The sequence below is a fragment of the Chiroxiphia lanceolata genome, chromosome 1 (assembly GCF_009829145.1).
Source record: "Chiroxiphia lanceolata isolate bChiLan1 chromosome 1, bChiLan1.pri, whole genome shotgun sequence".
Classification (NCBI taxonomy): Eukaryota; Metazoa; Chordata; class Aves; order Passeriformes; family Pipridae; genus Chiroxiphia; species Chiroxiphia lanceolata.
In genome coordinates this window covers 100,349,540-100,363,086 of record NC_045637.1, presented here as the reverse complement: position 1 = coordinate 100,363,086, position 13,547 = coordinate 100,349,540, and the positions used below count along the sequence as shown (strand labels likewise).

At 34.8% G+C, this 13,547-nt stretch overlaps 1 protein-coding gene across 1 annotated transcript in view; it reads left to right on the top strand.

Moving 5' to 3' along the window:
• GOLGA4 (golgin A4) overlaps positions 1–13,547 on the top strand; it is a 72,520-nt gene that overhangs the window by 40,785 nt on the left and 18,188 nt on the right. The window contains 10 exon segments of the mRNA XM_032684497.1: positions 1,356–1,365; positions 1,954–1,994; positions 1,997–2,121; positions 3,135–3,174; positions 3,177–3,233; positions 3,236–3,264; positions 4,281–4,436; positions 5,370–9,430; positions 10,076–10,197; positions 11,223–11,353. Of these exon segments, the coding sequence (XP_032540388.1) occupies positions 1,356–1,365; positions 1,954–1,994; positions 1,997–2,121; positions 3,135–3,174; positions 3,177–3,233; positions 3,236–3,264; positions 4,281–4,436; positions 5,370–9,430; positions 10,076–10,197; positions 11,223–11,353 (4,772 nt within the window).

The following is a 13,547-nucleotide window of genomic DNA, read 5'->3' as shown; positions in this document are numbered from 1 at the left end:
CAGTTTTTGCAGGCTGTGTTCATAATTGAGTTGTACCCAGGGTAGCAAGGAGGGAAGACTTGAGTCCTGTGGCTTGCAGGTGGCAAATGCCTTGAGCATTGTGAAGAACTGTGTAACATAAGGAGCTGTAAGCCTAGTGCATGCTTGTAATATATTTTAGATTGTTTTCCTGTTTGAAATAATTTTAGTACTCTTAATTTTTTGTAATAGTTTTAGTATTTAAGCAGAACCAAGAGTGAAGAAGTGGATACAATGGTGTGCTTTGGTATTTTCAGTCAGTAACCTCTCTGTTTTGCCCTAAAGGATGATTGTTTCTGTGAGTAGTCAGAAAAAGGCTTCCTTAAAAAACAGAAAGAAAATTCTGGAAAAGATCAGAATTTGTTGTGAATGCAGTTTTATGAAATTAAGTTACTTGAAAACGTATTTGCAACATTGCCTCAAGAGTCAGATTGTGGTTCAAATCTTCAGTCTTAAATGTTGTCAAAAGATGTGGAATGGAAATTATTATCCACTTCTCAAACTCATACCTGAATGTTATTAAATATACTTAAAAAAAGCAAGGATTGGCAAGAATTCTGTGAATGCCTGCCAAGTAACGGTGAATCAAAGAAACTAGAGATGTGCATGTCTATTACAATTTTCTTTTGGGATAGAACTAAGTGGAAGAAAGCTTATCGTAGTTAATTACACTTAAAAATTTATTTTGTTCTCTCTCCTCCCAAACTAGAATCCAAGTAGTCCATGGTATAGTAGAAAAATATACTTTTAGGGAGGTTGTGCTCTGATAAATACAGTCTTGATATTGGCACTGTGATTTTGAGTTTTATAGAGATGTTTTGCCAAAATTCTGTTATGCAAAGTATTAGCGATATAGTGGAGTGTTCTGACACTAAATTTTTTTAATATGCAGCAGGGGTTTCCATATTCATGATCCATTCGGGAAAAGAGATTTCTCTAATAGTGATCAAGCTCTATCTGTGTAGTTCTCTATAACTTCTTACATCAGTTTTAGTGAGGAACTCAGATACTGGTATTGAGTAATAGTAATAAACCGGCTCATAATACAGGGATTTATTTTCTTTTTATATCTAACTTATCATTTAGGAAGTGGATAAAATATGTTAGGATACATCTCCTTAGCATGGGATGAAGATGGGGAATTATTGCTTTTGATTTGTAAATTTAAATGGATTCAGTGGATTCGTGCATCTTACACAGGTGTAAATAAATTTCATCACTACAGCTTTAGTGTTCTTTTGAAACACAGCTGTTCAAGTTTTCTGGGAGCAATTTTTTTTTAATTGCATTTTATTTTTGAAGTTTAGAAGCACAAGACAGTCTTCTCAACACTCAAGCATTTTTCCAGTGTTTCTGAATTGCACTGATAGTAGTGTACATTAAATATAAGTAGTGAAAAATGAATTAGCGAAGCCATCTCTGTGGACTCTATGAAACCCACAGTTTAAAGAGAAGATTCTTTAGGTTTACGGTTTATAGTTAACACCTCTTAAGTAAATAAAAGTATTATGTTTGAGTGTTCTATTTAGGAAGATCTCTTTCATTATTCACTTAAAACTGACTTGTGTAGTAGTCATTCTTGGTTTATGTTTTCTGTCTGCTTTACTGGAAGAACAACTTGTGAATTACCTTTTCTTTGTGCAGCTGTTTTCCTCTTTTTCAAAGTTATTCAGCCAAATATAGGCAGAAGAGGAGCCATATTCATTCGCTTATATGGTTTATTTATTTTATAGTGATTTTAGGGGAGGAAATAGAAGCTACGGGATGTATTAGAAGACATTCACAGCTATTTGTTTTCTTTTTTTCTTAGGTAATAAACACGTGAATTCTTGATGGCGTCCTAATGTTCATTCTTCTCTTACTTATGTAATTCTTCTATCAAAGGACATAGGTATTTCTGACTATCATATGCCTCTTTTCTTGCAGCTTTTGAAGAGCTGAAAAGGCTCTAAGTATTGCCCAAAAGACAGAGGAAGCCCGAAAAAACTGCAGACAGAAATGGATGAAAAAATTAAAGCGGTAGAAAAGGCAAGTGAAGAAGAGAGGTTAAATCTTCAACGGGAATTAACCAGAGTGAAACAAGAGGTGATTGAGATTATGAAGGTAAAAGCTTAATTAAATTAATCTATAGTTGTAAAATACATCAGTATATCAGAGCTTTGTTATAATTTTACTGTTTATAAAATCTATAAAATTATTTTCTATGATTAATGATTTACTTAAAGCAAAATAGAAAACTCCTCATAGACTTTTTTTCCTCTAACAATTTAAAATCAGTACATCAGTGGCATGTAAAAAAGAACAGTATGACTCTTTGTTTCACAGTGTTTAATAAAATTATTTATTAGAAGTACATTTCAGACTTTAAAGGGAGTCAAGAAGAAGAAATTAATGGTGGTAAGGTCATGCATCTCCACCAGGATTTTGGGTTTTAATACTAAGATCTTTTAATCATTATCCTGACTGAGTATGTGTAAATGTTTAAGAACTTGTTGCCTGATTGTTTGCTGGTTTAAGAATTGCTAAAATTTACTTCATCTGGTGTATTCAGGTCAGAATTGCAGGGGTACTGCACATGCATTGCAAAGCTGTAAATTTGAACACCTTTAAATTACAGTTATTTTGTTGACATTTGTAATGGTATTAATTTTTCTAAGAGAATACTCTGATCCTTTAGGAGGATGACTGACGTGCTTTACATTATTCTTAAATAAAGCACATATGGTAGGCAACTGTCTGCAAAGAGTATCACTACTTGACTTTGTGGATGATGAAATAAGAAGAATACAGGGAAAGCTACAGAAAGAAGTTCCTTGTCCAATGTATTATCACGTCTGAATTGAAAATACTGTTTGCCTTGGTAGAAGAGTCTTTAGAAAATGTGACATTCCTTTTAGTAGTACTGTGAAAAACTTGAGAAGGGAAGATGGATAACTTCAAACCTGAAAATAAGAGCTATCAGGGCTTAGTATTAACTCATTGTTACTTATTTAAAGGGAGTAAAGAGATGATTCCGGTTTCTTCTCTCTGTTACACTGCTTTTCTTATTAAGAAATAATACAAAGTGTTTTGTTACTTAATATTTGAAATGAGTTTTTTCTGACTTTGATTCACAGAAGTCTTCAGAGGAACGAGTTGCTGAACTAGAAAAAATCCATAAAAAGAAATGGCTACCAAAGATCAGGAGCTAAATGAGAGATTACAGGCACAAGAAAGGTGTTCCAGGAGAAGATGAAGGCAGCTCTTGTAAGTAACCTAAAATGCGTAGAAAGACATTTCTCTAAGTGTGAGTTTGGGATTAGAAGTCTTGATCTGACACTATTCCATAGTGAGAGTCCTTCTGCGCTCAAAGACAGAGTTTTCTCCAAAAGTCAATAGCTTGGAGACTTCAGCAACATGAAAAGAAAGCAGCTGCAGTGATCCAGACTGAATAATGATAACTTACTACTATCAATGCTCACTAACAGCTGCATCTTTGGAAATGGTTTCGTTTTTTTAAAATTTTATTTATACTTGTTTTTTTAATTTCTTCCTCTGAATCACTGGTAATTAGCCGCGGCAGCCTAGAGTAAAAGATGTACAAGAAATGAGGCTGTTACTTGAAAAGCGTTGGTATGGTTATGTTTGGTTGCATTGTGTTATGTGAACAGGGTTAACTATTCATAGTGTCAGACCTCAGAAAAAGAGTTTTCTTCTAGGTCAGATTGGGAGAAATCACTGGAATTCTTTGCTCTTTTTTGTGAGCTATAATTTACTTCAGATCATCATGTAATTTTACCTAGCAAATACTAGATTTGTTTTTATGCCACTCCCTGATGGATGGTGACTGTAACTGAGGTCCTTTCCTGACTATATTTTTCTACCTGTTTCTCAGATTATTTTCTTAATTATAAGGAACAGAGGCTTAAAATTGCATTAACAGTGAAATCGAAGGAGAACAGACCTTTATTCCTTAGAGATGTTATTCTCAATTAATAGTGGTAAACAAACTAAAATGAAAGGCTGGGATGCATTATGTTTTTAATGCAAAGAGAAATAGAAGACAAATGGTTCCCAAGAAGAGAAAATGCAAGTGATTTATTACAATTTTGTTTTCACACATGAAAACAAACTCTCTGTGTGTGTGTGTGTGTGTGTATGTAGAAAATAAAGGTGATTAGTGTACTCCTGTTAACTGATTTGAAAATATCCTATCATAATGTTTTTGAAGGTGTGATGACTGTATTTATAGTTTATTGGTTTAGTTGTATTTCTTCATGCAGGAAAAAAATCAGAGTGAGTGCTTAAAAACCCTTCAAGAGCAAGAACAGCAAGAATCCCTAGCATTAGAAGAATTAGAGCTGCAGAAGAAAGCCATACAGTCTGAGTGTGACAAGAAAGTTCAGAAGATGCATCAAGAAGTAGAGACTTTTAGAACTGTGAGTAAAGATTCCAAAAGAGTAAACATTTACAAGTAGTCCTTTCACTATGTGCTTAACTGTGACAGGTTTACAAATAGAGGGTGGGTTTGTTGTGATTGGGTCGTTTTAATCCCAAAATGCTTCTTGTGGGATTAAAGCGACAGAAAAATGTAACATATTGCTATGGTATACTGCAGCTCCTAGCTTTTTGCCAAGATAAGATGGCGAAATATAGAAATACATTCACTTTATATCATGGCATGAGATATGAATTGTATCCATCTACATAATTTTTAGTATGTATGCAGAAGTTAAACTTCAGCCTGTTTAATTCTGAGTACTGCAACCCTTAAAACACTTAAAAGGATACTTTAGGAAATAAAAATTCTACTTAAATTTTTCAAGTATCTTCTGCTTTATGTAATGGGTAAGATTGTATTGTCTGCTAATGCAAGTTTGTACATTATTCCACCACTCCCAAGTATTAGTTTGGAAGTTTTGCTTATAGAAGCATTTAAACTTTACAGCACCATTTCCACGTGAGGTGTAATTCAGATAAATCAGTAGATAGGTACCAAACTCCTTAGTGCTACCATAGATTCCCAGTATCTTTCATCTTATTTGTTGGTACTTTAGCTTAAGAAGAAAATCCAAACATATTTCTCATAAATATCACATGACTTATTTTATTTGAATTAGTTACATTCTTTTCACAGTTCATTTTCACTGCAGTGAAATAGAAAGTTTTTTATTAAATAACTAACTCCGCTTCATAGAAGCAAAGGTGAGAACAAACTAGATGAATGAAAGGCTTATAAAAATAGTTGATATTCTGTAAAATAATGAAATAAGTGACTTGTAATAATCTCAGCCTGGTAAGATTTTTAAAAATTTAATTAAATTGTTACCTTTTGAATATTTATATTCTTTTAAAACTATATTCTTTAACAGAGGATTCTTGAACTGGAGAGCTCTCTTGCAAAGTATTCGCAAGGTGACAGAAAGCAGTCAGAGGAATTAAGTACTCTCATAGAGTCTGAAAAAAAGCAACACAGTAAGGAAATCAATGATATGGTTGAAAAACACAATAAAGAATTAGAGAATGTGAAACAGCAGCAAGAAAGTCTTTGGACAGAAAAACTTGAAATTTTAAAGCAACAGCAAATAACTGAAATAGAAAAAATTAAAGAGAAACAACAACAGGAGATAGATACTATTTTGAAAGAAAAAGAAACAGTTTTCTATGCACACATAGAAGAGATGAATGAAAAAACATTAGAAAAACTTGATGTGAAACAAACAGAACTAGAAGCACTGTCTTCTGAGCTATCAGAAGCACTAAAAATACGTCATGATTTAGAACAAGAGCTCTCAGAATTAAATAATAGAGTGTGTGAAGCAAAGCAAGAATTGGAAGGAAAGTTGGAAGAAGAGAGGAAACGGCACAATGAAGTGATTGAAAAAATGTTAAGAGAGCACGAAATGTCTATTCAAAGTGTTGAGAAGGTACTCAAAGAGGAACTCAACACTCTCAAGCAATCCCTGGAGGAGAAAGACAGGCATTTGGAAGAATTAAAAGCACATGAACAGAAACTAAAGGAATCTGCAGAAAGATCTGAAGCTGAACTTGTCCAAGTGTTTGCAAAGCTAGAGGAGCAAAGCAACGAAAAAGTAACCTCTCTAACACAACAGTATGAATGTCAACTGAAGGATCTACAAAGAAAGGCTGATGAGATGAAGAGAAGTCTAACTGAGAAGGAAAATGAAATTGAGCACATGAAGAAATTACAGAACAACCAAGTGGAAGAACTTAAGCAGAAATTGTTAGCCACAGAGGAGAAAATTAGTGCTTTACAAGGAGAGTATGAAAGTAAACTGAAATGTCAGGAAAAGAAAATGGAAAAAATGAAGCAGAAATCTAAAGATATGCAGGAAACTTTCAAAAAGAAACTTGCTGAGCAGGAATCTAAACTAAAAAATGAACTTGAAAACAAGCAGTTGGAGTTCAGTCAGAAAGAGAGTGAATTCAATGCTAAAATGTTGGAAATGGCACATGCCAGCTCAACTGGAATCAATGAAGCTGTGTCAAAACTTGAATCTAATCAGAAAGAGCAACTAGAGAGTCTTGCTGAAGATCATAAGAGGAATTTGGAAGAAATTATCCAAAGTTGGGAAAAGAAACTTAATCAGCAGGTTGAAGAGCTCCAGGAAAAACATGATATGGAACTGCAAGAGAAAGAGCAGGAAGTTGGAGACCTGAAACAGAAGCTTGCCATCTTCACTGCTGAAAAGGAGGACTCCACAATAGAAATAACCCAACTGAAGGAAGAGCAAGTGAAAAGGGAGGAGTGCCTGAAGGAATTGCAAAAACAGCTAAGGCAGTCAGTGGCTAGGGTGAACAGTTTGTCAGATACAGAAAGTGACCTGAAAACACAGTTGAGAAAATTGGAGGGTGATCTTAAACAGTCCTTGGAAGAGCAGACAAAACTTAAGGAGCAACTCAGTAAACAGAAAGCAGTTGAAGAGAAGGACAAAGCTAAAATTACTGAGCTGGCTGATAGACTGAAAACTCTTGAAGAGCAACTCCAAACTGTGCAATCTTCTCAGTATAAAGATCATAAAAATTATGAGAAAAAAATAGAGGCAATTCAGCTAAAAGAAACTGAATTTAAAAGGTTGTCAGGAGAACTTGCAGCCCAGTTAGATGCTTATTGGAAAAATGTTGAAGCTTCATTGCAAACAAAAGGCAATGAATTAATTGAAAAATGTAATGAAAAAATTAGCATAGTAACATGCAAAATTGCAGACTGTGAGCGCCAAACTGCAAAAGTTAAAGAAGCAGTATTAATCAAAACAAGTAAGATAAGTGAACTAGAAGCTCAACTTAGAGAAATAACAGAGCATCATTCTGCTGCTACTACTTCTTTACGAAAGTCAATGCAAGTGCTGCAAGAGAAGGACAATTTAATTATGTCCATGAGAGCTGACATTGAAAGACTTGTAACAGAAAAGGAACAATTGCAGAAAGAGGGTGGGCATCAGCAGCAAGCAGCATCAGAGAAAGAAACTTGCATAACACAGCTGAGGAAAGAATTATCTGAAAATATCAATGCTGTTACATCAATGAGGGAGGAACTCCAGGAGAAACAATCTGAAGTGTCTGCTCTCAACAAAACAATTAATGACCTTAATGTTAGGCTTGAAAGCACAGTAAGTTTAACAGAGAAGGAAGCAGCCATGTCTCTGCTAAGCAAGCAACATCAAGAGGATCAGTTGCAGTTGTTAAACCAGATACAAGAGTTATCATCCAGAGTTGAGATACTGAGTCAAGAAAAAGCATCAGCCCTTGATTGCATGGCCCAGCTGTCAGAGTGGAAGATGAAAGCACAAACCAGGCTTACACAAAATGATGATACTATTAAAGATTTGCAGAGCAAACTTGAATTAAGCAATACTGCAACCAGTAAAAAAGATGAAGAGCTAAATAAACTGAAGGAGCAGCTGGCTAACCAAACCAAGACTCTCGATAGTTTAAAAAGTGAATTGGAACAAAAGCAAAACAGGAAGGAAAAACAAGAAAGTGAGTTAACCTCAAAATTAAAAAAACAAGCAGCAAAAATTGCTGAACTAGAAAAACACATTGCTCAGAAAAGTTCAGAAAATGATTCCTTGGTGGAGGAACTTAAAAAGTGTAATGAACAAAAAGACACAGAGAAAAAAGAGATAGCTTGGCAACTCCAGCAGGCAGAGAAAGTGGCTTTTGAAAAAGACAATAGGTTTAAGAAGGCTGAAGAAAAAGTGCTTAATCTTGAGAAGCAAATAGAGTCACTGAAAGCTGATTTTGAAGCAAAGGAGAGGGAATTTGATCAAATGAAGTCAGTGATGCTTAAAAGCAAAGAGGAAGAACTGAAAGAATTAGAAGAAAGACTGAATGTAGAGAACAGCACTAAGCTGGCAGATTTGAAGAAGAAGGCAGAGCAAAAAATAGGTTCTATTAGAAAGCAATTAATGTCTCAGATGGAAGAAAAGGAACAGAAATTTAAGCAAGATAGAGAGGATCAGTTAAGAGAGTTGAAACAGAAAATGCAGGAGAGAGAAGCCAAAATCGAGTCCTTAGAAGAAAAAATTAAATCAACAAGAGATTCCACAGAATTAGAGAAGGAAATGCTAGAAAAACTAGAGAGTGTAAAAGCTGCTGTAGAACAAGAAAAAAATAACATGCTTGAGAGTATCCAACAGACATATGAAGAGAAAATGCATGTGTTACAGAAGGGCTTAACTGAAAAAGATGAATTATTGCAGAAGTATGAGAAAGAACAACGAGAGAGTAATGACTCTCATCTAGAACTTCAGAACAAACAGAAAGAACTCCTTAAAAAACTAGAATATGTTGAGAAGAGCCATCAGGAAGAGCAGAGTAAGACCGAAAGCCTCAGGAAGGAACTTCAGGAGCAAAGCAAAAAGTACTTATTGTTAGCAGATGAGCATGCTCATTGTGGTGGTGATTTAGCAAGAAGTAGGGAAGAATTGAAAGGTAAAGAACAAAAACATCTTGATATGGAGAATATAATTGGAGATTTCCAGAAAAAATTACAGGAAAAGGAGGCAGTCAGTCAGTCTTTAGAACAGAAGATAAAAGAGTTAGAAAATAATCTAGTGAAGAAAAATGAAGTGCATAAGATTGAGATGGAAGATACAAGTTTAAGATATGAAGAAAAGCTAAAATGTTTGCAGCAACAGTTGGATGAAAGAAATGATAGTCTGAAAGCTTTTGAGGAAAATGCTGAAGAAAAGGCTGAATCTGTTTTGGAGCTGCAGAAATTACTAAGTGATATGCAGAACCAGCAGAAGGACTTACAGACTAAACTGGAAGAGACTGAAAGGGAGAAACAGAAACTACGCAAAGAGGTTAATAATCTTCAAAAAGACTTACGTACTTTGCGAAAAGAACATCAGCAAGAGCTTGATATAGTAAAGAAGGAGTCCTTAGAAGAAATGGAGCAGAAAATCAGGTATACTCTTTACTCCTGTTTATGTTACCATTTCTGTACCTCAAGAATACTTTTCTAAAGCTCAGTTTCTAATGAGGAAATAATGGCTGGTAATTTTCTGTCATTTTTCTAATAGATACAACAGAAAGAAAGAAGTTTGACTTTCGCCAGAGTAATACTGCTTCTGATCTCTTTCAGTGATGGTCATTTTCAGCATTGCCAAAGCATTAAATATAATTCTATTTTTCTCAAAAAGGAAATGAAATTTAAAACTTAGTACTGAGAGCTTCATGTTCAGATGTTATCAAGAGCTGTCCATATGTACTGTGCAAAATGTGGTGTAATGCTAAGCACTCTTAGTAGTTTCTCAAGCAACAAATTCCCTAAAAATTCTGCTTTTTATGGCACATTCTTTACTTCTAGATCTTCATATCTTTTGAAAGGATTCAATTCTGGGTTGTTTTTAAATGAAACACCTGCGCTTTCCAGGTAAAATAAATGGGGGGGGGGGAACAAAAAGATTCCCTGAATCTCACAGAATTCATATAATTCAAAACCATCCCATCTTAAAGTAGTTTTGGAGAAACTCCCACATCTCTGACCTTGCTAAACTGTTCTTGCACACTCGTTAAACATTTTATTTCCTCACTGTATTTTTTTGTACAGATGTGAACAAGAAGACATTGAGTTAAAGCACAACTCTACCTTAAAGCAGTTAATGAGAGAGTTCAATACTCAGCTGGCTCAAAAAGAGAGAGAATTGGAAGCAGCAGTAAAAGAGACAATCAGTAAGTGAAATACAAATATAACTGTAATCAGTAAAATAGTCAGAAAACTTAATCTTCAGTTGTTTTGGGGAAGCGATTTTACCTGGGACTGTGATAAACACATATGTTTTATGAATGCCTGGAGAACCCAGGGGAAGAACTTCCCTTGCTTGGGAAATAACATATAAATATTGATTTTAGTACAATTAGAAAAGTGCATGTGTAGGTGTTCATCCGTACCCTGCAGGATGGATCTTTGATCTAGCACTCTGTTTACATCTGTCGTGGCAAGAGTTACCCATTATAGCCTATCTTTTTGTCATATGTATAGAAGAAAAAAAAGAGTAAGACTTTTCAGGTGAAAGTACACTGGGGAGTTTTCATTGCAGTAGTACATTGTCTGCAGTAGTACAAACTTTAACACTCCATTGTTGAATATATGGCAATGAGGGGTGCCTTTTAGAGAAACGTAGATCCATATGAGAATCGGAATAGCATTTTTTTAGCTGCCTCTTGCAGATTTCATTCACTGTAACCACTAACAGGTGCAGCTGGATGTGGTGTCTGATTGCAATACCATGTGGTTATAACTAGAGTACAGCATATTTCAGCTTCTCTGTCCATCTTTTGCAAGCATAGTGTAAATTGGAGATTAGAGAGGTGAACGAAAAGTATGTTTTGACTTTACTGTTACTAGAAGTACCTCTACAGATGAAGAATTTCTGAAGATTTACAGATGTTTCAATCACTTATCTAGACAGAGCAGGAGATAGAATTAGTTGATAAATATTGGTTGTCATCTTAACTTTTAGGGAAAAGTTCCAGGTAGAAGAAACTGCTCCAGGTACCAAACTGCAGATGACAAACTTCATGCCTATTAGGAGCAAGTGACATAATAGTTATTGGCAGTGTGGAAAAATGAATTTTCCTGGCAAATTTTCCTTATAGTTGCTTTCTACCCTTGCCTTTAAGCTTTTTTTTAAATAGTCATGACATAATTAAAAAAAAAATGCTTTTTTTAATATTACCCAACTTTTCTTTTATAGGTAAAGCCCAGGAGGTAGAAAATGAATTGATAGAAAATCATCACATAGAGACAACTCAGTTGCATAAAAAAATTGTTGAAAAAGATGATGATCTAAAAAGAACTGTGAAAAAATATGAAGAAATCCTTGAGGTATTTTTTTGAAAAGTGGTATGACTGCATGCATTTCAGAATAACTCTTTTTTGATTGCACAGCTAGACAGAAAAGCTGGAGTTCTTTCTAGTAAAGATTTTACTGCCTGAATTACACTTGATATGTCCGGTGACCTAGCTTGCAAATAAAATGTTTGTTTCTGTGTTTTGTGGGCATAGCAGAAATTAAGCCCTAGCTTAATCGTTGAATAAAAGCTATACAGTTAGGTCCTTATGTCCTTGAGCAATTTGTGTACCAGATTGGAATGAGGAAAGTGAGTGACTCTTTACTAGAGTTGTGGCACTGATGTATTGGTTTTTTGTAAGAATTTAAATACAGCGCTTATGGTTCAGTCTCACTCTCTATCTCCTTTTTCTGATGCTGTGTGAAGATTGGCAATATAGCCCTTAAAGTAAAGTTCTGTTCTATGCTGGGTGCAGTCTGTTTGCATAGTTCTTACGTTAGTAAAGATTTCTTTTTTTACTTGTGTTGAACAGTTTGTTTGCATGCTGTTTGCGGATAGACATAGTTTAGCCCTAGTAGCATTTCAGCCAACAGTTAGCAGCCAATTTCAATCTAAGGATACTTTACCAAAGATGGCTGCTGTTTTAGCCAAGTTAATTGACCCAGTCCCGCATGTATGGCACCATAAGGTTAAATGGTTTTCAGTGGTAGACTATACTTCATATTGGCATGCAGGCTTTAGCTTTGTTAATCTTAGTCCTGTTTGCACAAATGATAAATAAAAGAGAATGTCCCATTAATAGAGCCTGCAGCAGTAAATGTAAGTGAACATCTGTTTGTTTATGCTGAGTTACCAGTCCAAAATTCTTTTAACTGGACATGACTGAGTATTCCATATTAAAAATTTCAACATGTAAGCAGGTTGGTGTGTTCCACTTTGATTTTTCAGCTTCCAGCAGATTGAATGGAGTTAGAAGGGTTTTAAGTTTAGAGTCCCCTTCTTTTCTTTCGTAGTTTAGAAAAATTGCATGATATAAAAGAATCAAGTTTTTTTGAAACATAGGTCTAAATTTCACATTTCTGGAGGATTTAGATTTCTCTTACCTCAGTGTGCAGTGTGTTACCATTCAGGTTCTCAATTTATATCCCCAAATAGGTATGTGATTTGAAGTTGCGCAGGTGTAATTCCTCTATTTTCTGATACTTGCAGTCCATACGTAGGTCAGAAACATTCATGCTGTAGTCATTGTGTGATCTTGAATGTTTAGGCTGATTTGACTTCTGTGTAATTGGAGGACATGAACACTGTCATTTTTTGCATCTCATTGATGATGGCAATGGCAGTTGCCTGGAACTGCAATAAACTGTAGTTTGATATTTTAAATTTCAGACTACATGTTTCTTTTATAGGTATATGTGTGTTTTGTTTCTGTTATTTTTTTCACCTTTTTTTCCTGAAGAAGTGTTGCAAGCATCTCAAAAATTCAGAAATACTTACGTTAAATTGAAGGTATGTCATGTTCATTGAGATCTCTGGTAGAAATAGGAGCATATGCGTCAGCAGATTTAGCCTAGAGTTACCAGTTATTACCCCACTTATGCTTGACTTGGCTCATGACAGGTTTGAAAAATTTCGCATCATGACATTTATGCAGAGAGGATTGTCTCTGTCACAAATGGTAAGAAGATGAAGCAAAAATAAAGCCAATTGCAAAATTAATATTACTCATATAACTTTGTAGCTCTCTGTTGCATTTTAAACATGGTTGATGATGCTAAAAATTAGTCTAACTTGATTCGAGTATGTATCCTTAAAGACAAGCAGGAATCATTCAGTTTGTTAAACTTCACATGACTTACTTGTGAAGTGCTCCACTTTTGCTTTATGCTGTATTTTCTTATCTTTCATGAAAACTTTTATCACCTAAGTTTTCGTAGAAGTCTCCCTAATTAAAGGATTTGTAAATCAGCATAACCTGTAATTTGGGGCCTAAGTATTTTTTTTTCAGCTAGGGTATACAATTAGAGAAAAAATGAATGTTGTGTTCCAGCTAGCTTATTTTAAGCCTATCTATGAGCTAAAAATAAATTACCTAACTTCAGGTGTATGTCCTTTCATTTGTTGTAATGCCTTCTGTATGAGTACAGGATAGGCTTTGAGGTTAAGATTTGGGAAAGCATAACTTTATCGAAGTCTTAGTCTATAACTGTAATTAGATCCCAATGACA